Source organism: Marmota marmota, unplaced genomic scaffold, assembly GCF_001458135.2.
Source record: "Marmota marmota marmota unplaced genomic scaffold, marMar, whole genome shotgun sequence".
Lineage (NCBI taxonomy): Eukaryota > Metazoa > Chordata > Mammalia > Rodentia > Sciuridae > Marmota > Marmota marmota.
In genome coordinates this window covers 4,697,600-4,721,964 of record NW_026000206.1, presented here as the reverse complement: position 1 = coordinate 4,721,964, position 24,365 = coordinate 4,697,600, and the positions used below count along the sequence as shown (strand labels likewise).

The 24,365-nt window shown below is 50.4% G+C and overlaps 1 protein-coding gene across 24 annotated transcripts in view; it reads right to left on the bottom strand.

Moving 5' to 3' along the window:
• Tacc2 (transforming acidic coiled-coil containing protein 2) overlaps positions 1–24,365 on the bottom strand; it is a 176,474-nt gene that overhangs the window by 93,234 nt on the left and 58,875 nt on the right. For 23 of the 24 annotated variants that reach the window (XM_048791321.1, XM_048791326.1, XM_048791323.1 and 20 more), the window contains one exon: positions 1,512–1,631. The exons of the other annotated variant lie outside the window; for it this stretch is intronic. In XM_048791321.1, coding sequence (XP_048647278.1) covers positions 1,512–1,631 — 120 coding nt within the window. The remainder of the gene's footprint in view (positions 1–1,511; positions 1,632–24,365) is intronic. 24 annotated transcript variants of the gene reach the window in all.

Here is a 24,365-nt window from a genome sequence, read left to right as displayed (position 1 = left end):
TCCTATTTTACTCACACTTCACCCTGCCCAGGGTTCTCCCCAGCCTCCCCTCTGGGAGAGACAGTGGGGGAGCTGCTGAGTTCCCAGCAGCACCGAGAGAATCTATGCTTTGTCACCTGCCCCCTCCTGCACTCTGCGGTCAACCGACAGGGCTATAGATGGACATGGTCATCTGCCAGGGAGGGGCTCTACCCCCACCCCAGCTTCAACCCAGCTCTGCCACTTAGGAACCAAGTGAGCCAAGTCTGCACGTGGGTGACACACAGCGGGAATGGTACCTCCACCTCCTACACTGCTGCGAGGACTCAGAGACCTCAGGGTGGCACATAGACAGGAGGTGTCCGGGCAAAGGGGCCTGGGACAGCCATTAAAACACAGTCCCAGGGAACAAGAGGGACTTCAGAAGCGCCTGTCACCACCCTCATCCCCTCGCTGGACTTGGTTCTCCCAAGAGCCATCCAGCCAGATCCTCCTCCAGCCTCTGCTCTGGGGTCCTTGTGCCCCTGTGCGCCCTGACTGTAAGATGAAGCTTCAGAGGGGCCCTTCCAGGGTTCCTCAAGCCTCCCCTCAGACTCAGCCCAGGGCCCCTTCCTAACACTGGGGGTTAACTGGGAGCACTGTAGAGGAAGCAGGAAGCAGGAAAGAGGTAGCAGGGTCCCCGACTTCCAGCTTTCCTGTACTCCTGACCGCTGTGAGCCTAGTTCCCGGCCATGATCTCTCCTTTAAAAAGTTAGACTCACAGTTAAGAACTATGGCTGACCTCCACCTGGACGGGGAACATTCAGAATTCCACGTCCATATAATGCTGCTTTGGAATCTGCTTCTGGCCAGCACCTTCCTGCTGCTTCACCCCCTCGTATCTCTTCCACAGGCAGATACCCCAGTGTATGAAGAGGCCACTCCATGCTGTTGGCCACCCGCCTGTCTGCACCCACCTGTCCCAAGAGAGGCGACTAGGGAGGGGGTAGCACACACCTTTCCCCTCTAATCTGGTTCAACTCATAACATTCCCACACTCTGGGCCATGTTTTAGAAGCACAGTTTACTTTCTTTTTAGGTACTGGAAACTGAACCCAGAGGCCCTTTACCACTGAGTCACATCTCCAGCTTTTCAAATGTTTTTATTTTGAAACTGAGTCTTTCTAAGTTGCTTAAGGCCTTGCTAAATTGCCAAGGCTGGCCTTGAACTGCAGCCATCCTGCCACAGCCTCCGGAGCCTCTGTTTCCACAGAGACCCCTGTTTCAATAGACACCCCTAAATGTTACAAGACAACAAACCTCTAAAATGGGCTGTGTGAGTGTAGTGGCAGGGGGGTCTCCCCAGAGTCCCCTCAGATCGCCCCCAAGGCCATGAGAAGAGGCCAAGCCCTGACATGCACCTGTGGGGGACAGGTATGCAGACCCTGCGTGGGGGCAGGGAGCAGAACTGCAGATAAGAGGGGAGGGAGGGAGGCAGCCTCAGGGAGTGTCCTGGGGTCCCAGCACCAGCCCCATCTCAGCCCCCACTGTACCTCTGGGCTGTCAGACCCGTGGAGACCTGGCCGATGGCGTCATCATGGCGGGAAGAGGCCACTAGGGGCAGGTTTCTCAGGCCTGCAGCTGGCTGGATGACATCATCTGTGGCAGGGGTGCTGGGGAGAGAGAGAAAGACCTCAGAAATGCCCTGGAAGTTTCACGTGTGTTAACAGCACCTTCTAGCCAACCCTGAGCAGCCTGTTTCCCCCTCTATGAAGTAGGGTCTGAGCTGCTCACAGGATGGCTGCACATGGCCAGGTCCAGGAAGGGTCGGTCATTGGCCTGTGATAAGTTGTATTCAGAAACCCAGGGGAAGGGCTTAGAAACCTTTATAGCAATCTGAGAGAGGAAGTTGACGTCTGCTGAATCTAATCACAGAACATCAGGGCTTATGTTTTGCAAGTCTTCATTAGTGGTTCTCAGTCGGAGATGACGTTTGCCTCCAGGGGACACTAGCAATGTCTGGAGACATTTTTGGCCGTCACAGCTTGGGGTTGAGGTGCTACAGGCAACTAGTGAGTACAGGCCAAGGCTGCTAGGCATCCTACAACACAGGGGACAGACCTCTGTGTCAAAGGATTACCTAGCCCTGAAAATCAAGTGTCAATGTTGGGAAACCCTGGGCTGGAGTCACGTTCCATTTTTCTAGTAATTTATTTCATTATATTCTCAAAAGTTCTGATGTGACAAGTTAGAAATTTAAAAACTGCACTAGTCCCTCACTGAGAAACACACACAGAAGACCCCAAGAGCAGGCTGGCCCAAGACACAGGCCTGACACACGGGGGATCCTACAGGGAGCCCTCTGGCCATGGCTGCAGCCAGGGCTGCCACGAGCAGCTTGCTCTACCTCCGGGAGGAGTGGCTGCTCCACTCACAGGCACAGTAATGGGACTGTCACTATCATTCCCTGAGCAGGTGCTTATTGAACCCGAGTCCTGTGCCGTGAGCTAGAGATAGGTCCCTTGTGCAGCTTATAGTCTCAGGCAATAGGCAGACATCTTCAAAATACTTATGTATGTAGTAACAATTGCTGTCACTGCTAAAAAGGAAGGTACAGATGGCCGTGAGAGCATAAATAGGAGTTCCTGGCCCAGACTCGGAGTCAGGAAAATCTTCTTTGTGAGGGGTGAGTAAGCGGAGGCCAGCTGGCCGGCCCTGGACAGCAAGTGTTTGCTGATGCTTACTGTGTGCCAGGATTTCTTCTGAGTGCTTATATATATATTGCCATATTTGGTCCTCAAACAACCCCATGAGGTGGTTACTATTATTATCCCCCTTACTAAGGTTCAGAGAGGCTGAGTAACTTGTCCAAAGTGGCATAGCTGCTGTATGGCAGATCCAGGGTACAAACCCCAGCCTGACCATAGGAGTCTTGTTCTTTGTCACAGCGATTGGCTGCATCCCAAATGTAGAAGAGTAAGAAAAAGGTGAGTGTCCGCCAGCATAGGGAGCCACGCGCTATATGAAAGAGTCACGATCTGGAAGGAGTTTGGCATGGTGGAGGATCAGCTGAAGGTCGTGGAATGGGAGTGTAGCTAGAGAAGGGAAGACTACAAAGGCAGAGTAGACGGGGCAGATTGCGAGGCCAGGTAGGGCAACTGGGACTCGGTCCTAAGCCAGGATCAGCCAGAAGCATCTGTAGAATGTTCAGCCACCAAGCGCGGCCCTTGGCATCGAGATGAACGAGGATGAGGAGGCCCAGGGTAACTTCCCCAGCTACACTCTAAATACGACTGGACCCGCGCACTCATGTGCCCACACATCACTGTCGGTGCTCCGTGTTCCCAGCATCATGCCGATTCCCCAGGGACAAGACTCTGGAGCCTGGTGCCCACCCAGTCAGAGAGAAGTCTGTGCGAGGAGAGGGAGGAGGGTGGAACCCAGCGGGGGGATACGGCAGGAATTTGGGATGTCTTCTGGGCATCACAATTTGGACAATACTAAACTACGGGCAAGATGGACTTCCCGGCATCATGAAGTCAGAGCAGAAAATCAGTCTGGGAGTTTTGGCAACACACTCTGAACACCAGAGAAGCCTTTCTTTCCTCTGACACAGCCATGGATTTCCAAGAGTTTATTTTAAGGAGATAATGGAGGGGGAGGCAGATCCCAGCCACAATCACTAATGCAAAAGAACTGTCACAACCAAAATGTCCAACAGCAAGGGACTGCTAACCAAATCAAGGCACAGTGTCACATATGTGTAATCCCAGCCACTCAGGAGGCTGAGACAGGAGGATCGAAAGTTCAAGGTCAACCTCAGCATCTTAGCAAGATCCTGTCTCAAAATGAAATAAAGAGGGTTGGGAGTGTAACTTAGTGGTAAGGTGCCCCTGGCTTCAATCCATAGGACCACAGAAATAAATAAATAAGGTAGATCTTCACGCATCTAGAGATAGACATGTTCATCACCAACTGGAAGTAGGGTCAAGTAGCTCTGCAGGTGTGTCCCCAGGTGCGCAGCTCTGTGGACAGAGGAGCCACGCTGTACTTTATTACCCACAATGGAGAACAATTCAGCTTCTCAGGATCTGGCAGATAAGATGGGACAGGTGTGGCTTGCCATCATGCAGGGGTGGGGCTGGGTGACAGAAACATTCCTAAGACCAGAGTAGGCCAGCTCTCCCAGCACAGTCAGATCTCAGGTGCCTGCGTGCACGGAAGAGTATATTCCATGAAGGCACACAGAGGATGTGGCAGCAAACCACGCGGGATAAATGCCTCCGTGTTGACAGCACTTCCTTCTCAGAAGTGAAAGGATGAGTGTTCTTCTTTCTTCATGGAATTTGTTTCCCTTTTCTGGCTCTATGCTGAATGCATTTTGCTCTTGCAATCAAAATAAATAAGAAAACATGTTTAAGAGACTCTTAAACTCAGCTCAGGGAAAGCTGGACTTGATGGAGATGACCAGAACAACGGCGGCTCCCCAGCTCTGGAGTCCCAAGCGTGCCCAGCCTCATTCCAGGGCAGAAACACACCCACGGTGCGCTCAGGAGGCATCACTGAGGAAAACGAAGGAGAATTTTCAGAATACACTTATCTGCCCACACGGGCTTCAGGATGGCATTTCTGACTCTTTGGGATGAAATTATTTTTCAAAGCATATTGGACACTTCCCTGACTTCTTCTGAATGGAGAATCCTCAACATAATTAAATAGTTTCTCGATGACATCTGATCAGCATCCTGCCCAGCCACCAGGGCACTAAAACAACACTCGTGTGTGAAGTCAGGAGCTGGCTCCCAGGCCACCCCGCCCTGGGCTCTCCGCCAGGCACCCTCCCCGGCTCCAGCCTCTCCCTCCGTGAGAATGGAGGCTCCAGGCCACGTGACCAGGGACTCCTGACCCAGTCTCGACCCTCCTGCTCTCAGGCTGTCGGCTTCCCTTCTGCTTCCCAGGCCCGCTCCATCTCCTGCCTGAGCCCTCAAGTTCTCTGCTCTGACTCTCCACAGACTAAAACACAGCCAGGGTGTCAAAACAGGGCACAGATGGAGAGTTAATAAGCGCTAAGTAAAGGGCTAGCCGCCTCCCAGACACGGACAGCAGGCCGAACTTCAGGACATTCATACGCTATCAAATTCACACTGGACCACCAGCTCTGGGGCTTCTCTGTCTTATTTCCTGGTGACCCAGATATGCTTCAGATGGCTGACATCTGACATCTCAGGCTATGGAGGGATTCAAATAAAACTCCTCTCCTCAGACCAACCGGCAGAGGTTACAAAAGGTACAACCTAAGTTGTACTGTGGTGGCACTAGTCTAGAGTGTCTGAAATAGTTTTCAGAGAGTTCAGCCGCCAGCTGCTGGGTCAGCCCACGGTGAACGTGGGCCAGCGCAGGGTTGCTCTGCCACTAGAATGTCAGGAAGGGAAGCTCCGATCAACACGTGTCTTCCTGCAGGCCATGGGGCACAGCTTCAGAGCTGGAGATAGAGGGTTCTGCTCAGAGAGGAAGCCATTCCCCCTGGTCTAAATGGCTGCTGCCTTCAGTTCTACACGTGCTATCCGACCCCAGGAAGAGCCCATGCAAGGACCAGCAAGAGTGACATGGACGGCATTCTCCAGGGCTGAAGACTCAAGAGCAAGACAAGTTCAACATCTAGCGTGGGAACTATGAAGGGAGGTGTCCGAGTCCCTTAGGGCAGCTGCAACAAACTCCAGAGACCGGTGCCTCATCAGCAATAGACATGTATTTCCCACCTTTCTGGAGGCTGAGAAGTCTGAGATGAGGTGCCGCAGGCCTGGCGTCTGGTGAAGGCTCACAGATGGCAGCTTCCCGCTGCACCTCAAGTGGTGGAGGAGGCCAGGAGCCTCTTGGGCTCCTGATGCCATCACCTTGGGGTTAGGGTTCCAACATATGAATGTTGGGGGGACAGACCATAGCAGGTGGTGACAGAGGGACAAGCTGCCATGGAAACACAGGACTCTTCCAGGCCAGCAAAGATTGCGTGGAAGGTGAAGGGCACAGGGGCTGATGGGCACCAAGAGCTTCCAGCCTAGAAACCGCCTCTCAGGCTGGAGGAATGCTCAGTGGTCAAGTGCCTGTGAGAGGCCACAAAGTGAAACTAGCTTCTGCCTCCTTGTGGCCTGGCTGGAAAGCCATAGGCTTCCCTTCCCTCCCACAGAGGTGGGGAGGGGAGTGCACAGGAAGGGGCTGGGGAAGCACTGGCCTGGAGGAGGACAGTGTCCTCAGGAGGTCATTACCCACAGGGAGGGTAGCCAAAATACCACAACCATACCAAAGATAACAGGAGCCAGGCTCAGAGTCAGGGAAGGATTTGCATGTGCAAAAAGTAACAGGCCAGGCTATTCCCGGGCTGGCTGCAATCAGGGAGAGCAGACCCATGTGCGTACACATGTGCAGGCATGCACACACAAGCCTCTCTTCCCCCATGAGGAGGGCCGGGTCAAAAAGACAAGACCACCTCAAACAGGCTGCCACTGGCCAAATCTGGGACTGTTTGGACCTCAAAAAGATAAACAACATGGACAGAGATGGATCTTAACCTACGAATAAAATAACCCACGAGATCAAATAGATATAAATGAAGACAAACAAATGGGGAGAGGGAAGGACCCTCCCTGCTGGCAGCATAGAGCAAAGGTCTGCAGGCAGCAGCACCCAGACCCCCCAGCTCAGTCCGGCTCTGGAGGACCGTGTGGCCTGCAGTCTGGCTACTACCTGCTTGGTTAGCGTATCAGGCAGTGGCCATGGGACCTGCAGCTGGACAGCTGGGGCCACAGCCAGCTTAGAGAAACCTCAGAATCACAGAAGGTCAGCTGGGAACCTGCAATCCCAGGGACGACAAGGAGCATCAGAAAACCATGAGGGGCGCACAGGAGAACAAGCAGAAACCAACGCATGCTAGTTAGTTTAAACCAATGCATGTTAGTTGTCAGCATGGAGGAGAGGGGCCCACAGGTGAGCTCTGGAGCAGTTCAGGCACTGAGCTACACTGTGGGTCTCAGGACACTGCAGAGCGGGGGTTAGTCATGGACAGCTGTGATGCCCACCTGGAGGGCGGGAACCGGAGGAATCAGAGGCAACTTGGGTTTTGAGCAGCTAAGGGATCAGACGGCCACATTATTAACTGCATGCTCCACACATAAAACCTCAGGCCTCCTTATTCTTATTTACTCATCTTTAACGAGGATTAAAGATTATTGTCTTATCCTAAAAGGCAGTCAGCGTTCAATTTAATAAATTTACATCATTCTGAGTAATGACATGGACGAGTCCCTGGTTTTAAGTGTTCCTTCTCCTTTTTTTCTAGCATGTGTGATAGACTGACAGATAAAGGGGTTTTTTGTTGTTGTTGATTTTAGTCAGAGTCTTACTAGGTCGCCCAGGACTCTCTTGCCTTGGCCTCCTGAGTAGTGAGGACTACAGGTGTGCGCTACCACATCTGGCTAATACGTAACTCTTCAAATGACCACACAGCCCCAAACTCAGGGCCGAGCTCCCCAGAAACTGCGTGCCACATGGCAGAAAACACCGGGGGAGTTCTCACCCTCGCAGCAGACGGCGCCAGCGCTGCTCACATCAGGGCCTCCTCGCACACGCTGGGCAAGGGCTCTACCACCGAACTGCGTCCCAGCCCCTTGTGGCCTCCTTTCTTGAAAGCTGATCATAAATCAGCAAAAGGAAACCTTCTGAGCTGTTGGCAGGTTCTGGGCTGGGCAGGACCCAGCTGGCGAAGGCTTAAGTCAGAGCACAGTTCCAGTAACGCAGTGACAGCCTCTGCAGGGTCCCCATCGGCATCCTGGCATCCCAGCATCCCGAAACTAAGCCTTCCACCTCCAGGTGTGGAGCAGCCACCCTGATCTGCTCTGCAGGTGTGTCCCCAGGTGCGCAGCTCTGTGGACAGAGGAGCCACGCTGTACTTTATTACCCACAATGGAGAACAATTCAGCTTCTCAGGATCTGGCAGATAAGATGGGACAGGTGTGGCTTGCCATCATGCAGGGGTGGGGCTGGGTGACAGAAACATTCCTAAGACCAGAGTAGGCCAGCTCTCCCAGGAGCAGGCAGGGCACTCCAGATCCTGAGGATTGAGGGACCTGACCAGGTGTAAGTGTGCTGGTTTTATTATTGATGACAATATTTTAATATATACAAAACACTGTTACAAATTGAAATAATTATAATAAAGCATTAATCACAGTAGCAATGATAAGAGCAGCTAACACAGCTGAGCTCTGGTATTTGCCAGGCCTGTGGGAAGTATTTCACAGCACTCACCCACCGAGTTCCTCTCCTGGGAAAGGGTGAAGAACAGAATCAAGATTTGGACCCAGGTCCAAGGGCACAGGGGCCAGGAAGTCCCGCAGCAGGCTTGAGGCCTGGCTCCAGCTAGGGAACAGGAAGACACCCCCTGCAGGACTCTGGGGAAAGCAGCTCTTGGAAGTGACCCTGGAGCCCTGGTCAGGGAGAACAGGGAGAGATTTGCCACTCCCAAATAAGGAAGTTCCGCAATTTAAAGATTTAGTCTTTTAAAAAAAGAATTCTTTAAACTACTAGAGAGCTACTTAAGTTTGTGCAGGATGTTAGAGTTTTGTCAAAAGCTGCCTTTAGTAATTCACCAGGACCCCTGTGTAGAAGGCAGCCAGTTACTTTATAGAACAGGAGACAGAGAAAGAGACTTGGTAAAGAAGCACATGGCCCAATCCCTCTTGAGAGGCTGGACAGGGCAGGTGACAGGAGACCAGGACTGGGGCCAGACTGTCCAAGCTGGGACCCTCTCCAGCAAGGCAGAGCTGTGCAGCCTTGGGGCAGGTCCACTGAGAGCCTCGGTTTCCCCATCTGTCAAAGAGGGCAGCGGCAGGCCCTGCCTGGAAAGGGGGGAAGAGGTCTGTAAGACTAAACATGCAAATATTTCTCCTGCAAGCGCCTGGCACCTGGGAGCCACTCCAGAGGTGAAAAGGCCACCAATCCCAATATAGGCGTGAGAGCCACACCACGCTTGCCCAGGTCCATGAGCCCCTCTCTTCTGCCTCTCCTGCCCAGGTGTGCAACCTCAGGAGCTCACGGTTCCTTCACGCACCCTGGAGCTGGAACACCAGCCAGGCGTGGATTAAGAAGGAATACAGAAACCGGGCACCGTGGCACATGCCTGTAATCCCAGCGGCTCGGGAGGTTGAGGCAGGAGGATCATGAGTTCAAAGCTAACCTCAGCAACTTAGTGAGATCCTGTCTCTAAATAAAATATATTTTTAAAAAGGGCTGGAGATATGGCTCAGAGGTTAAGCAACCCTGGGTTCAATTCCCTGTAATAAAGGAAAAAAAAAATGAACACAAATGATAGGTGAAGGGAAGCAATGTTTATGAGCACCTTATATGTGCCAGGTCCTTTCTGAGCAAGGTGACAGCACTTCACAAAAAAANCCCCCCCAAAAAAAAAACCCTCATATGGAAATTCAGCCCCTACCATGAGACGCTAAGAGGTGGGACCAGGTGGGACTGAGAGAGGTAATCAGGGCTCTGCTGATTGAGCTGATTCTTGCACTCACGTGATTACTGATTAGCAGGTGGTCTCAGTGGTGGTCTGATATACAAGCCAGTCTGGCCAGGCCTCTCCTGCTCCCAGACTCCTGACACCACGCCTGAGCTGTCTCAGGACTCCACCAGCAAGGCCTCCCCCAGATGTGGCCCCTCCATCTTGGACAAGAACTAGGAGTCAAAATAAGCCTTTTTCCTTTCTCACGTGTCCAATCTTGTGGCACCGTGTCATTAGCCAACAGGAAACGGACCAAGACATCCCTTTACCACAGGAGGCCGAGCCCCCTCAGGCTGCTGGGACTCCAGACCTCAGACCCCCGGACCTGATGGCAAACCCTGCCCCTCTCACGGTCCAGGAGCCTCCACAAAATGAGGGTTTGGACTGTTGGTCTTCTGGGGCCCCTTCTGACCTGAAGGTATGCTCATGTGATTCATACCCCAGGCTCCAGAAGTACTGTCCCCTGGCCTGGCTGGAAAAGGACAGCTTGGGGAGGTCACAGGGAGAGCCTGTTTGGCCCAACCCCAGGGGTTAGGACTTGAGGCTGGGAAGCAGGGGGTGGACCTGCCGCATGAGCTCCAGATCCCTGTGGGCTCCACTGGGAAGCAGGAGGAAGGGAACCCTTCCTCACATACGACTTAGCCACAGCTTGATGTGGCTACTGTTGTCCCCATATCCACCAGGGCTAATGAGTCCAAGAACCAGAGCAGGGTTTCACAACATCCCAGGAGAGGAATGTACTCCAGGAAGACAAGCCCCAAGGAGGCAGCCCCTGTTCTTCCCCAAAGACCAAAAAGTAAACCCTTCTAGGTGCTGGGAAAAGCCACATGGTCAGGTGAGTAACAGTGCAGTTGTGCCCCTCATCGAAGCCACACAAAACCAAGGGACACTCTTAATGGGCCAGCACTCCAGGTTGCGATCCTAGCTCAGGATCCTCCCCCCCGCCAAAGCATCAAGCCCACAAGTTCACTGCCACTTCCAGAACTGTCACAGAAACCAACTGAGGAGTCGGGGCAGGGGGCAGGACAGCAATGACCTCACAAAGAGCACAGGCCCGGGACACAAGTCGGAGCCGGAATCGAGCTCTGCACTTACTTGCTATTTATAAGCCCTAACTAGGTTCATTAAACTCTCAGTTTCTAAATGTGTAAAATGGGAATAAAATACATTACTTGAAATTTTATTCAAAGAAATAAGAGCAAAAATGTGTAAAACTCGTAGAAATAAAAGTAGAATGGTTGGTACCAGGCCTGGACGAGGCGGAAAAGGATTTGTTGTATAATGGATTCAGAGCTTCCAGCTGACAAGATGAGTAAGTTCTGGAGATCTCTCTCTCAAGTGAATATACTTAACACTACTGAACTCTACACTTAACAATGGTTCAAATGATAAATTTTATGTTACATCTGGTTTGCTGAATCACAATTTTTTTTTTAAAACATAGGTAAAGCACAGTGTCCATCTCACTATTGGTCCTCGATGAACAGCAGGTGTTCAATAAATATTGCTTGGTTACAAGGAAAGTAACAATAACAGACCAATACGAACAGCTGCTCTCACTAGGTCTGCCTGGCTGCCACTACATTCAGGCCAGAAATCAGTTTCCCCCTGAATTTTCCAGGTTGAAAACGGGCTCCCAGTAGTCAATAAGCCAAACTTCAACAAATACCTCCAGGGTTTTCACATGGACACCACAAAATTTAAAAACAAGGGCTGAGGATGTGGCTCAGTGATAGAGTATCTGCCTGGCATGCACCAGGCCCTGAGTTCGATCCCTAAACAAAACAACACCAACAACAGAACTGAAAAAATAGCCTCATCCATCCAGTTCTGTGTGTCTTTGATCAGAGTCAGATTTTCCCTGATTCCAAAACCACACAAGCAGCAAAATTACCTCCACATGTCCACCCCACCATGACAAAGTCTTGACCTTGAGCAAAGCCTTCAGTCTCACAGTTCAAGAGAGGAGACATTTATTTGTTAGTCCAACAAGAAACTGCTGGAAAGATGTTCTGCCCTGCAAAGCCCTGGACACGGAGGGTGTACACAGAAATGAGCAGGGTCTCGCAGCCCTCATGGGGAGAGACCCTCGCATGTGGCTGACAACAGAATTCCTGGGGACTAGAGAGAGCAGAGGTGACAGTTAAACTTTTCCTGTTTTTCTGAAGCATGGAGCCACCTGCAGGAGTCTCCAGAAAGTTCCAGGATTGGAAGGTATGGATGGGAAAGGATGCCACCAAGGCTGGTGGCCCCGACTCCCTGCCATCCCTTCCCAAACTGGCATATCTCTCCCAGAGGGAACTGTCACCATGTGAAAGCAGGCCCATGCCATCAAGGGGCTTAAATGGTTCCATATTCTTTTATTTCCACTTGCTTTTTAGGGAAGGGAAGGGAAGATTGATGGGCAGCCTAGCAAGGCCAGGCAGGAGGAGCCCAAGGGGGGCCCAGTTAACCAGCTCCCAGGCAGTAGGGTCAAGAAGTGGCTTTGAAACAAAAGAGAACTACATTCATTAGTACTGATCCCTTGTTTATGTTTACCAAGAAAAATAATACAAACAGACTCCAGGAGGTGTTAGGAAATCCAACTCTCTAAATTACAATGAGGTGGAAAATCCCAGCACCACGGATCTTTCCTTTGCACGGTACTTAATATTTTACCAAGTACGGTCCCAGGGACTTCACAGGGACTTCACTCGCCTCAGCTCTGCTATGGGCATGCGAGGGGTGGGGGTGGGGGGGTCACTATCCTCCCACTAAAGAAAAGTGACTCAGAAGGCTCACAACTTGTTCAAGGTCACACAGCTGGTGAGGGGTGGGTCAGGGCCTCTTTAGAGAATCTCTGTCTCCAAATTCTGAGCTTTCTCTACCCTGCCCCTCCCCACCCCAGGGGAAATGAGTCTTGGGAACCTTGCTTTCTCTAAATTGGCAGCCCTGGATACATTTCTAAGTGAGAGGCTGAAACCCTATAAGGGTGGAGAGGGGAGAGGGAAGGGGCTGAGAGCCGATCTTCCACAGGCCTGAAATGCAACCTCACTGTGGCCCTGGTCTCATCCCCTGGAGAATTCCTCTGCCCCCTGCCCTATTTTTAGAGGCAAAGCCTTGCAGAGGTTAGTTCCCCAGGTCTTTGTTTTCATGCTTTCGTTTCTCTTGAATGATTTCATAATCCTTGGGATGTTTTGTCATCACAGGGAGTTGCTGTGGAAATGACAGTGGAAGCCATAAAACAAGGACCGTGACCTCGATGGCAGAGAGACAGAGAAAGTTCAGACAAAGATAGATTTCACAGACTTTGGTCACTGGGGAGAGACAGGGGACCCAGCCGGTGGCCTTCTCTACCTTAGACTTGCTCCTCTTGCCAAGCTCTGGTCACTGGCTCTATCACCAACTTCCCAAACCTCCTCCAGATCATCTGTGCAAAGGTGCAAGGCCCTGCCACACCCAAATCACAATGATCTAAGGACCATTTGCTTTTGGCTCTGGAACCAGGTCCCAGGAGAGTACACACCCGCATGTGTACACAGGTCAGCCTGGGGACTGGCGGGCCAGAGACCCATTTAGCTCATCCTCCCAACTACATCTCTCTGATTCCACCAACTTTGCAGAGTCCTCTAAGCAGGATGCTATTGGTATCTGAAGTGAGGCAATTCCTGATTGCGCAGGACTGTGTGTCCCATGTGTAGTGTCCCTGACTCTCAGCCACTAGATGCCTATCATATGCTCCTGGTTGCTTGGAGTGTTACCCCTACTACAGGCTGTCCAATGGGCACATACCTGGGTAGCCCCCCCCCCTCCACACACACACAAGCACACCTCCTTGGTGGTAGGGCCTGCGTCTTATTCAATTCAACCACCATCTACCCCTAGGCCCTGTGTCACTGGTACAGTGCTACTGCGAGCTAGACATGTCCTCCCTCGAGCAGTGTCTGTCTCCATAGAAGCAACAAACAAACGACTGTGATACAAAGCTAAATAAAACCAAAGAGGTCGCCTGTGGACCTAGCACAGAGAACCAGGCCAGGTATCTGGGGTCCTGGGTTGGAGTCTCACAGTGAGGAGCAATCCTAGCCAAGACCCTGGAATTCTTTGAATCTCTCTTTTCGTATCTTTAACGAAACCAGTTTCCTAATAGTTAAAATATTCTATGGGCTGGGGATGTGGCTCAAGCGGTAACACGCTCGCCTGGCATGCGCAGGGCGCTGGGTTCGATCCTCAGCACCATGTAAAATAAAGACGTTAGATGTTGTGTCCACCGAAAACTGAAAAATAAATATTAAAGAAAAATATTCTAAGGGCTCAAGCTTGAGAGAGACAATGGGATGGGGACAGGAGGCTAATTTGATCTAGGTTTCAGAGAAGTGTGACATTTGACTGGCAGATTTCCACAAGCAGTAATGCCTGTATGTGAATAAGTGTGACTTGAAGCAGGCCACTCCGCATGGTCTACCCTGAGGCTAGGATGTCCCTTCTGATGAGGGACCAGTGACAGTGTAAGAGCCCAGGAAGAGGCACGAGTGGCTCAGCCACCCATGCCTCTGCCCAAGGAAGGCGGTCACTGGCCTATTTCCTGTTCCAGCTCTCCTCAGAGGAAAATGCCCTGGGAGGACAGGCTGAGAGATGCAGTCCCGTGGGAATCCACTCCTTTTCACTGCAGCCAGTACAACCAGCCTGATCTCAGGAGGCCCTCCCACCTGGCCTGGGAACAGGCCAGACACCCTAGGAGGTAACTCTCTAAGACTCCCTGTGGGACGCCCAACAAAACCCTTGTTAGGAGTTCACCAACTGCCAACCCTGAAAATGCTGGACAAGAGTCACCATGGAAATCTACAATCTGAATGGATGAAAACCACAGACGAACCACACCCTCAGGCCATAGCCTCCACCAGTCCTTTCCAAATATAATGGAACCAGCTTTTGAAATGTGACTTCAATAAGGCATCAGTGAAATAAGGTTGGTGAAGAGTTCTCTGCCTGATAACAGAACTGAAACTTTACTCTGGCTTAAGACTGATAAGAGACAGCCCTAGGGTCCTAGATTTTCCAAGTGCTGTGACAGAAGGGCTGGGACTGTCACAGGTGCACATGCACACCCCCGATGGGCAGCTGGGCAGCAACTAAGCCCCGGCTTCCTCTCCTCCCGCCTCCACAGGCTCCTTCTACTTCCTCTCCACAATGTATTTCAGCGTTATTTCACCCAGCTACCACATATTCCTGTCTTCGCATCCGATGGAGCCAGGAGCTAACAACAATAATGATAATGATGATAAAGCCATTTTAAAACAAGTATAGAGTACAGCAAAGTTGCAGGAACAGCATGCAAACGGATGGTGCATGGAGCGCTCTGGGCCTGCGCGGCCAATCACAGCACTTCTGAAGCTGCATTTGCAGGACGCCCAAAGTCAGAGGAACACCCGGCAGTGGGAGCCAAGGACGCCAAGGGAAGCTTGGCCGGGTCACGTGCTGCACCAGAGCCTCGAAGTGCGCCCACTGACGTAACTAGTCGAGAATTTAAAAGTCCCAAACTCGGAGGAAATCCAGTGCAGAGTTTTATGGCTAATCCACGCGCCGCTGTGGCCACTGGAGGTGTCCCCACGAGAACTGGTGGACCACACAAACTCAGAAGGAGCCCAGGGGCATGCCACCCATGGGTGGGGATCTCAACCCGGGCTGAGACCCCAAACTTAGGCAGGGACTCCAACCACGGGTGGGGATCCCAGCCACTGGTGTACATCCTGCCATGGATGCTGACCCGGGACAGCACAGACCCACCCGAGGAGACCAGCCCGCAGGTCCCCTCAGCCCCCCACCCCCCTGCAGACACACTCCACTGCCAGCAGGAGACACAAATATGTATTTAGATACTTTTCCATCCTTTACCAATTCCTGTCAAGGAAAGCCAAAATAAGCTTCTAGCACGCCTTTGTCTGGCGGCCAAGGTCCTGGGGACGCCTGTCTCCTCCCTGACCCCGGCCGCCCGCCTCCCTGTGGCTGCGGCACACTTACCCGCCCGGGGCGATCCAGGATGGCCCTCACCGAGCTGCCTTCCTCCGGGGACGCAGCGGCCAAAGAACCGCCGAGCGGCTGCGTTTTTTCAAGCAAAGCCACAGCGTTGCGTGTGGAGTCTCCAAGGCCGGGTCCAGCCACGGACACAAACTTTCCCCGGGCAACGGCACTGGGACTGCGCGGCTCGGTGAAGGGCTCGGGAAAGTTGCAGCACAAAAGGCCAATGAGTGGGAGAGCGGCGGCGGCCCGGCCAGGCTCCTCCCCCAGCTCTGGCGCTCCGAGCCCGGCCAGCGCGCAGCCAGCTGCTCGCGAGGGCGCCCGCCGCGCTCTCCTCCCCGGCCAGGAATGCACGGGGCGGCCCGCGGCGCGCCCAGACGCACGGAGCACCCACTTGCCCTGCGGCGACAGAGCCAGAGGCCAAGACGGACACAGACACGCTTGCCACCCGCCCGCCACTCCTCAATGACCCATAGGCTTCTTCCAGGAGGCTTTGAGTCATGATAACTTGTTACAGTTCTTAGTTTTTCCACGGCGCTTTCCACTGATCATGGCAACGCGGGGAAGGCATCAGCGTTTGAAATGACCACCAAGGCCAAGTGCAGGCCCGATAGCCCAACCCTGCAGTCCGCGAGCAGGGAGTGCGGGATTGCCTGCATGCTACCCGGGGAAACTTCAGAAAGAAGCTGGGGCAGAGGGAGCTTGGCTTGTTCCTGAACCAAATTCTGGTTCTTATCTCCACCTGGGTGTCCTGAGGGTGCTTAGCCGCTGGTTCTAAGCCAGACTGTGCTACAGTTTGCACAACTGTTAACCTGCTTCTCTTTGGCTGTGGCACCCTCTGAAATAGGCAGAGGCTACTTCACACCACTTCCGGCCTCCTTATTCCAAGGAACACGTGTGTTTCTATTGGTTTGTGAATAACACCCCCCCCCCAAGAGCCTGAAGTTAACCCCTTCCTTCACTAACATCCACTGCACCCAGAAGTGTGCTTACCTGTCCACACCATTGCAGATCACCTTTTCTCTAGAAATTTCTTCAGCTAGACCCCAGCTGAGAAGAGTGGGTAACTATTTGTGCGTGCCAGGCTTCCTGTTAAGTTCAGTGTCAAAGAAAGCACTGCTATATTTTATACACTCAGGGATCAAAGGGCAAGACACTCACAAGTGACTCAGTGCTTCCTTTCCTTCTCTTAAAGAAACAGATGCCCAAGGACTGAGGGCCCCCAAAGGAAAATTCTCTGTAGAATTCATGGAATTTATTTCCACAAAAATATTGTTTGTTTGTTTTAATTCCACGATTCTAAAAGTCACATTTCTGAAGGAAATGTAAACAGATTCTTTGTTCACATGTTTATTATGAGCTTACTGGAATATATTATCGTGCCCATTTCACAAATGCAACAACTAAGACCCAAATAGGGTAAGTTGTTCAAAAGTATACCATCAGCCATTGGTGAGTAAGGACTGGAAGGTGCAGTCAGTCTCGTGGGTTCCTGTGCCCCACTCCCAGGCCAGATCTATTTATTGTAAAAACGTACCCACTCACCCCCTTGTAAGCTCAAGCACTCCAACTGGGCTAAACACAAAGGTGAACTTGAGGTGCCACCCCTGTTAGGAGAATCAGGCCCTCCCTGTTGACAGCTGCATAAGCTTCATGGCATAGGAAGGAACTGCTATGCTTTGAAACCTACTAGTGGATGTGATCACCAGAATGAAGGCCCCAGGGACATCGAAGTCTCAGTCCCAGGAGCCCGTGAATGTGTTAAGTGAATACAGCAAAAGGGAATTAAGAGTGTGGAGGGAATTAAAGTTGCCAATCATCTGATCTTAAAATAGGGACATGATCCTGGATTATCTGGAGGGCCCAAGGTGATCACAAAGGTCCTTCCAAGTACAAGAGGAGGAAGCAGAGAAAGAGGAGAAAGAAGAGGAGAGAAGCCGGGATAGAGAGATGGGATGGCGGAAGCACACAGAGGGCTGGAGATGCTGGTTGGAAGATGGAGAAAGGAGACATGAGCCAAGGAAAGTGGGCAGGCTCTAGAAGCTGGAGAGACAAGGAAATTGATTTTTCCCAAGAGCTTCCAGAAACAACACAGCCCTGAGTGATTTTAGCCCACTGAGACCCATGTTAGATAGTTCACTTACACAGCTGTAAGAAAATAAATCTGTGTTGTCTTAAGCCATAATTTTGTGGCAATTTATTAGAGCAGCAATAGGAAATTAATACAGTAGGAACCAGTTATTACTGTGATGTCCTCTTTGAAGGATTTTAAGACGGCATCTAGGAATTCATCAACATCTCTAGAGTCTCACCCAATTCATTCATTGCTGGGTAAACACTCTGGCTGAGGAAGGTTGACCCAGCACTTCTCTGAGGTGTCCCCAAGATCAGGCAGTGCAGTGACCATGGACAGCCAGTGTGAGTATGTCCCATGTAGGGCATACTCATTAGAAGAAGAATTCAAGGACTCCCAACATCAAAAGGGATTGAGAGTTGAATCCTGCTACGCATCAGAGATGTATCCACACCAGAACCTCACTGCCAACCCACAGAACCCTGGTCAGCCAGAAATGAGGCCGGGAGACACCTGAAGTGATGGGAAGGGTGCACTGTGGTCTCCTCCAGCTCCTGGCCAGGGCAACAGCACAATACCAATTTGCAAGAGAGAGGTGAATGCATGTGAGTCTGTCTTGGTGTACCTGGAATTTATAGAAGACTGAATCACAGGCAGAAGGAATGCACTTACAAACTGCATCTACGACTCTATCTTTTTTGTTCTAAGGATTCCCTGGATCTGCACACAGGGCTGTGGCCTCTGCAGCAGCGTGACCTGCATAGGTATGTACAGCTGCCCTCATGTGGTAGGTGCTGGGCTATCTTCTCCAGAGTCCTGGGGTTTCTGGAGATTTTTTGTGGTAATGGGGATTGAACCCAAGGTCACTCTACCAGTGAGCTCCACCCCCAGGCCCTTTTATATCAAGACAGGTTCTCACTAAGTTGAACAGGCTGACCTAGAACTTGTCATCCTCCTGCCTCAGCCTCCTGAGTACACTACCAAGCCCAGCTTCTAGAGTGATTTTAAAGGCTGGCTGGGAGGCACTCACTGCATCTGCAACTAGAGTTTGTCCACTTTTATCTGTTATTTCTTTGATTTTGCATAAGATTTTGTGGAGAGAAAAGTTACATTGGGAGGAAAGGAAAAAAATTTAAAAGAGGACATAGGAAAACACCAATTTATAGAGAACTTTTGCTATGTAATCCTAGAACCCAAGGAGACATTTGAAGAAAGAGTGTGACTTACCCAAGGTCAAAGGCAGCCCAGCCACAGAGCAGATGTCTTGATTGCAGACTTTAAAAAGGTAAGTGGAAAGGACAATATAATGAGCCCTACATATATTACCCAGCCCCCACGTTATCAAATCCTGGCTAAGGCTGTTTTACCCACATGTCCACTTCTCCACTGCTTCCCAGATTATTTTGAAGTAAATGTCAGGTAGCATCATTGCATCATTAACATTTCTGTTTGAATCTCTAAAAGACAAGAACTAGAAAAGGAACTTCTATAGGCTAAATCTTTATTTGTCCTACTCTTTTCTAAAGAATCAGCCCTGCCAAACCAGAAAATATAAATAGGAAATAACCAAACATATCAGGTCCCTGGGCTGAACTTTACTGAAAACCTAGTGCAAACAACAACTAGGTGGTTGTTCAAAAGCAGATTCCTGGACCCAGGCCCTACAGGAGGTTGGAGAAGGGGCTCAGAAATGTGCATTTTAACAAAAGCATTCTGGATCATCCTGATGGAGATTCTTTTCAATCCCCACTTGCAGAATACTAAATTGGAACTTTTGTGGCAGGTGGCACTGGTGCCTCCAAAACTTGGGTTCCCTTCCTCGTCTTCTTCCTGCTTTGTTCAAATGATTGGTTGAGGCCTGGTCCTGTGACAGCCTGGGTCAGTGAAACAGAGGAGAAGTCAGCCAGGCCTTCTGGAGACATTTTCCTTGCTTTTCTTTTTTTTTGGCGGGGAGGTACCTGGGATTGAGTTCAGGGGTATTCACCCGCTGAGCCACATCTTCAGCCCTATTTTGTATTTTATTTAGAGACAGGGTCTCACTGAGTTGCTTAGTACCTCACTATTGCTGAGGCTGGCTTTGAACTTGAACTGTCTCTGCCTCCCAAGCCACTGGGATTACAGGCAGGTGCCACCACTCCTGGCTATTCCTTGCTTTTTAGGGGACACAAGATGCCATAGCTCCTGCCCTTCATATGTCTTCCTGTCTGTCAACATTGTCATGGGAGGGCACAATGCCTTAGAGCAGCCACCATCAATTTGCAGTGGTGCAGCAGGACATGAACCCACATGCTAAATGTGGAAGGCAAGGAGAGGAAAGGAGGTGGACGCTCAGAGCCACCACTGAGCTAACGAATCCCTCCACCTCAAGTGCTCTGCCTCTGCACTTCCTGCTGGGTGAGGTGATGAGCCTCCCAGTGCCAAGGCTTTCTGGAATTGAGTTGTCTGCTATTTGCAGCCAAAAGCACCTTCAAAGACTCACAGAATGTAAGGCCAAGAAGTGCTTGCTTGGTAGAGATCAGACATCAGGCACAGAAAGAAATGATGAACCACAAAGCAAATGGTCGTGTGCCAAGGAAGTCTTCTGGAATATAAAAGGCCAACCGATGCCTACGCCAGTCCTACCTGTCCACCACACAGCGCCCTGCCCAGCATCGGCAGCTCTCTGCTGTGGCAGCCAGATTTTGCTCAGGCTGTGAAGCAACAAGATACAAGGTTATGAAGCCAGGGGGGGAAACCTGTACAATCAGCGTTCCAAGTACCCACGTGGGTATAAGAATGCACAAGGCAGGCCCTGCCTAGGAAGATGGGCTCTGGTTAAAGAGACAAGAAGCAGGAACGTGGAACCAAGAAGCCCAGCAACACGGTGCAGTAGGCACTGGAGCTGAAGAGCTGGAGGCCCGAGCAGCAGGAGAGCCCTCGCCACCCCCGCCCTGGCCTAGTGACGTCCTAACTTCATGCAAACATGTGACGGCTGGGTGGTTAACAGGGAACCTGTGATGCAGAGGGACAGAGGCCAAACCTCCCTAGATGAAGGATTTACTAGCTCCTTGCTGGGAGTTGGGTGTCTACATCCAAGTTCCTATGTGGGATTTGTTGACATGCACCCAGGTGGAAGCGTGGGAATGCGGGGTCCTGACTTACAGCATGTTACTCTCAGAGAATCACAGGGCGCCTAGTTGGGGCACCCACTCTGCCAGGCAGCATAAGCCTCCATCAACTAAAGGGGATTCATTCACTATTCAAACCACTTATTGAATACTACATGATCTCAGGCCGGTGCAAAGCACTAGGGTTAAAACATCAGACGCAAATGGCCCCTGTGCCTGCTCCTACAGTTGGGGGAAGGAATGACTGCCTCATAGCAGAGACCAAAATGAACACTAAAGCCAGCCTTGTGAGAGGTATGGGGAGGTTTTCCAAAGAGGAATAGTTAGGCTGGGTTTCAGAGGATAAGAGGGTGTTACTATGTTAGGATTTCTCAGATTAGAGTATTTTAATAGCAACACATTTAAAGAATGTTAGGGGGCTGGGGCTGTAGCTCAGTGGCAGAGCGCTTGCCTAGCATGCGTGAGGCACTGGGTTCAATCCTCAGCACCATATAAACAGAAACAAATAAAATAAAGGGATTCTGTCCATCTACAACTACAAAAACAAAAAAAAATTAAAGCATTTTAGGGAAATCAAGACAATTAGCACACCAACCCTGAACTTTACAGATACTGCTGGGGACAAAAATAAAATAATACATTGAAATAAATAGGAAGCAATTTGAAGAAAGATAGTAAGAAAGAAGAAAGATAGTTGAAGTGGCTACAAAAATAGTGAGCACCAGGAAGGTACTGTGAGTGAGTGGCCCTGGACCAACACTGAGCAAGAAACAAAGGGCCGTGGACTGGGGAGAATGGAACACTCTAGGCAGTGGGAGTTACAGCTCCTCAGTGTACCTTGTGACTGTAAGACGGGGTGAAGGACAGGTGGTCAGGGTAGGTAGTAAATGATCAGGTTGGAAAGATGAGGGCTAACTGGGCTGATTATCAAAGAAAAGGAAATGGGTTGCTAATACCTCTGGGGAATCCCTACTCCCAACACAAGCAGTGGCTAATGATCACCCCAGGCTGCTCTTCTCCTGCTTGGTACAGTCACAGGGTGCGGAGGAAGGAAACCTGGGATCTCACCCACTCCCTCAGATACCCAGCTCTGCGTCCCCTTCTCTTGGTCTCTTTTTAAATAAAACTTTTCTGCACTTGCCTCAGTGGGTGATTCTTGGTGTTTAACCACTGGGGGAATGAAGACCAGATGCCGACTTCCAAGGCAGTATCAACTTGGGATAAGGCAGTATTTCATCAGTCATCCCACAAAGACTTCCTGAGCACATATACAGAAAAGGAGTTTCTGAAAGCAGAGACTTCTCCCCACTGGGGCTATTTCTATGTCCCATTTTTACAGAATCCTTCTCACCAAAGATAAAACATGAACCAAACAAGAGGTTTAAACATCAGTCTCACAGGGAACCTGGTGGTTTCTAATAAAATTTCCACCTTCAGGCATAACTCAATTCTGCATTTTGTCAGGTGCCAAAAACTTACACTGGAGAAAAGACAGCCTCTTTAACAAATGGTGCTGGGAAAACTTGAAGTCCATATGTAAAGAGTTTGGAACTAGATGCCTAGCTGGCTGCAGTGGTGTGTGCCTGTAATCCCAGTGACTTGGGAGGCTGAGGCAGGAGGATTGCAAGTTTGAGATCAGCCTCCCAACTTACAGGAACCATAGCAACTTGGCAAGACCCTGTCTCAAAATAAAAAGCAAAAACAGCTGGGATGTAGCTAAGTGGTTAAGCGCCCCTGGGTTCAGTCCCCAATACCAAAAGAAAATAGATCCCTATCTCTCACCCTGCACAAAAGTCAACTTGAAGTGGATCAAAGACCTTGGAATAAGACCAGAAACTTTGCAACTGCTAGAAGAAAGCACAGAGAAATGCTCCAACCCATTGGCCCAGGCAGTGATTTCCTGATAGGACACTGTAGCTCAGGAAATAATGCCAAGAATCAATAAATGGGATGGCGTCGAACCAAGAAGCTTTTGCACAGCAAACAGCTAAGAGCATGAAGAAAGAACCTATAGAATGGGAGAAAATGTTTACCAGCTACTTTTCTAATGGAGGATTATTATCTAGAATATATAAAGAACTTAAAACTCAACACCAAAAAAAAAAAAATCCATTCAACAAATAGACAAATGAACTAAACATACTTCTCAGAAGAAAGACACATGGCTAAGAATTATATGGAAAAAAATTAAAGTTGCTCAACATCTCAAGGCACCAGGAAAGTGCAAATCAAACCTTCACTGAGATTCAGTCTCTCTCCAGTGAGAATGGCAATCATCAATGACACAAATAATTATAAACACTAGTGAGGATGGGAGTGGAGGGACTACACGCTGTTGGTGGGAATGTAAATTAGCACATCCACTGTGGAAATCAGTATGGAGGTTTCTCAGAAGACTAGGAACAGAAACACCATATGATCCAGTTACTTATCCAGAAGAATTAAAGTCCACATACTATAGCGATACACGTATATCCATGTTTATAGCAGCAGATTTCACAAAGGCAAGCTGTGGAACCAGCCTAGGTGTCTGTCAAAAGAAGAACAGAAAAAGAAAACGTGGTATATGTACACAAGGGAGTTTTATTCGGCTACAAGGAAGAAGGAAACTATGCTGTTTGCAGGAAAATGAATAGAATTGGAGAACGTCATGTTAAGTGAAATAAGCCAGACTCAGAGAGACAAGGGTCATAATACGTTTTCTCTCTTGTCTGGATGCTAGAAAGGAGAAAGGGGACAAAAGGGGATCTCAAGAAAACAGAAGAGAGACCACTAGGGTAGAGGAAGGGGGCCAGGGAGGAGGGGGGACAAAGGGAGACACTGGGGGGTAAACTGGTGGAAGTATGCTGTATGCACGTACAAAACGCCACAATGAAACCCACTGTTCTTCATAATTAGTATACACCAGTAAAAAGGAAAAGCATTTTCTCTCCCAAGGATTCATGGCCCAACTGTTTGCAAAGAAACTTGAACCAGACCATGGTGTCTTCTGAGGGTTTGCTCAGGAGAGGACTCCCACAGACACATGGGCAGGAGCAGGCAGAGCTCGAGTTTCAGCAGGACCTTCCCCTGTGGGAGAAAGCCCAGGTGGTGCTCCCGCTCTGCACCCCTGCATCCCCATGAGCTGGAGAACCTGGGAGCACTTTTCGTGGTGCTTTCCTGCAATCCCCCTGCAAGGCCCTCAGACACAGCAAAGGAAGGCCAGCCACACAACACAGAGGCTGCAGCCTGGCTTGTTTTGCCAAAAAGCGGGAGCAAGCCTGCAGAGGCAGCTTCCTCAGACACAACCCAAGCTCAAGATTATGTTAAACCACCACTGCTTCCAGAAAACAATCTAGAACAACAAACTTACAGACTTGCTCTAGGGATGTTTCCTGAAACTGGCAACAATGTCACTTGTGCACTAGTGTGTCAGTGGGTTGAGAAAAAGAATACTGATCTTGAAACCAGAGAAACATATTCAATGATTTGGATCAGTGGCCCTCACAGGCTGTGTGGCTTTGGGGGAGACACATACCCTCTCCAGGTCTTAGGTCCCTCATTTGTAAATTGAGGAGGCGGAAGATCCTGAAGGCCCTTCCGGGTCTGACATTTCACGACTGTGAATGCCTGAGCCAGGCGTGGTGTGGCTCTGGTTTCCAAGGCCGGCATCCTTGCTACCCAGCATCAGGAG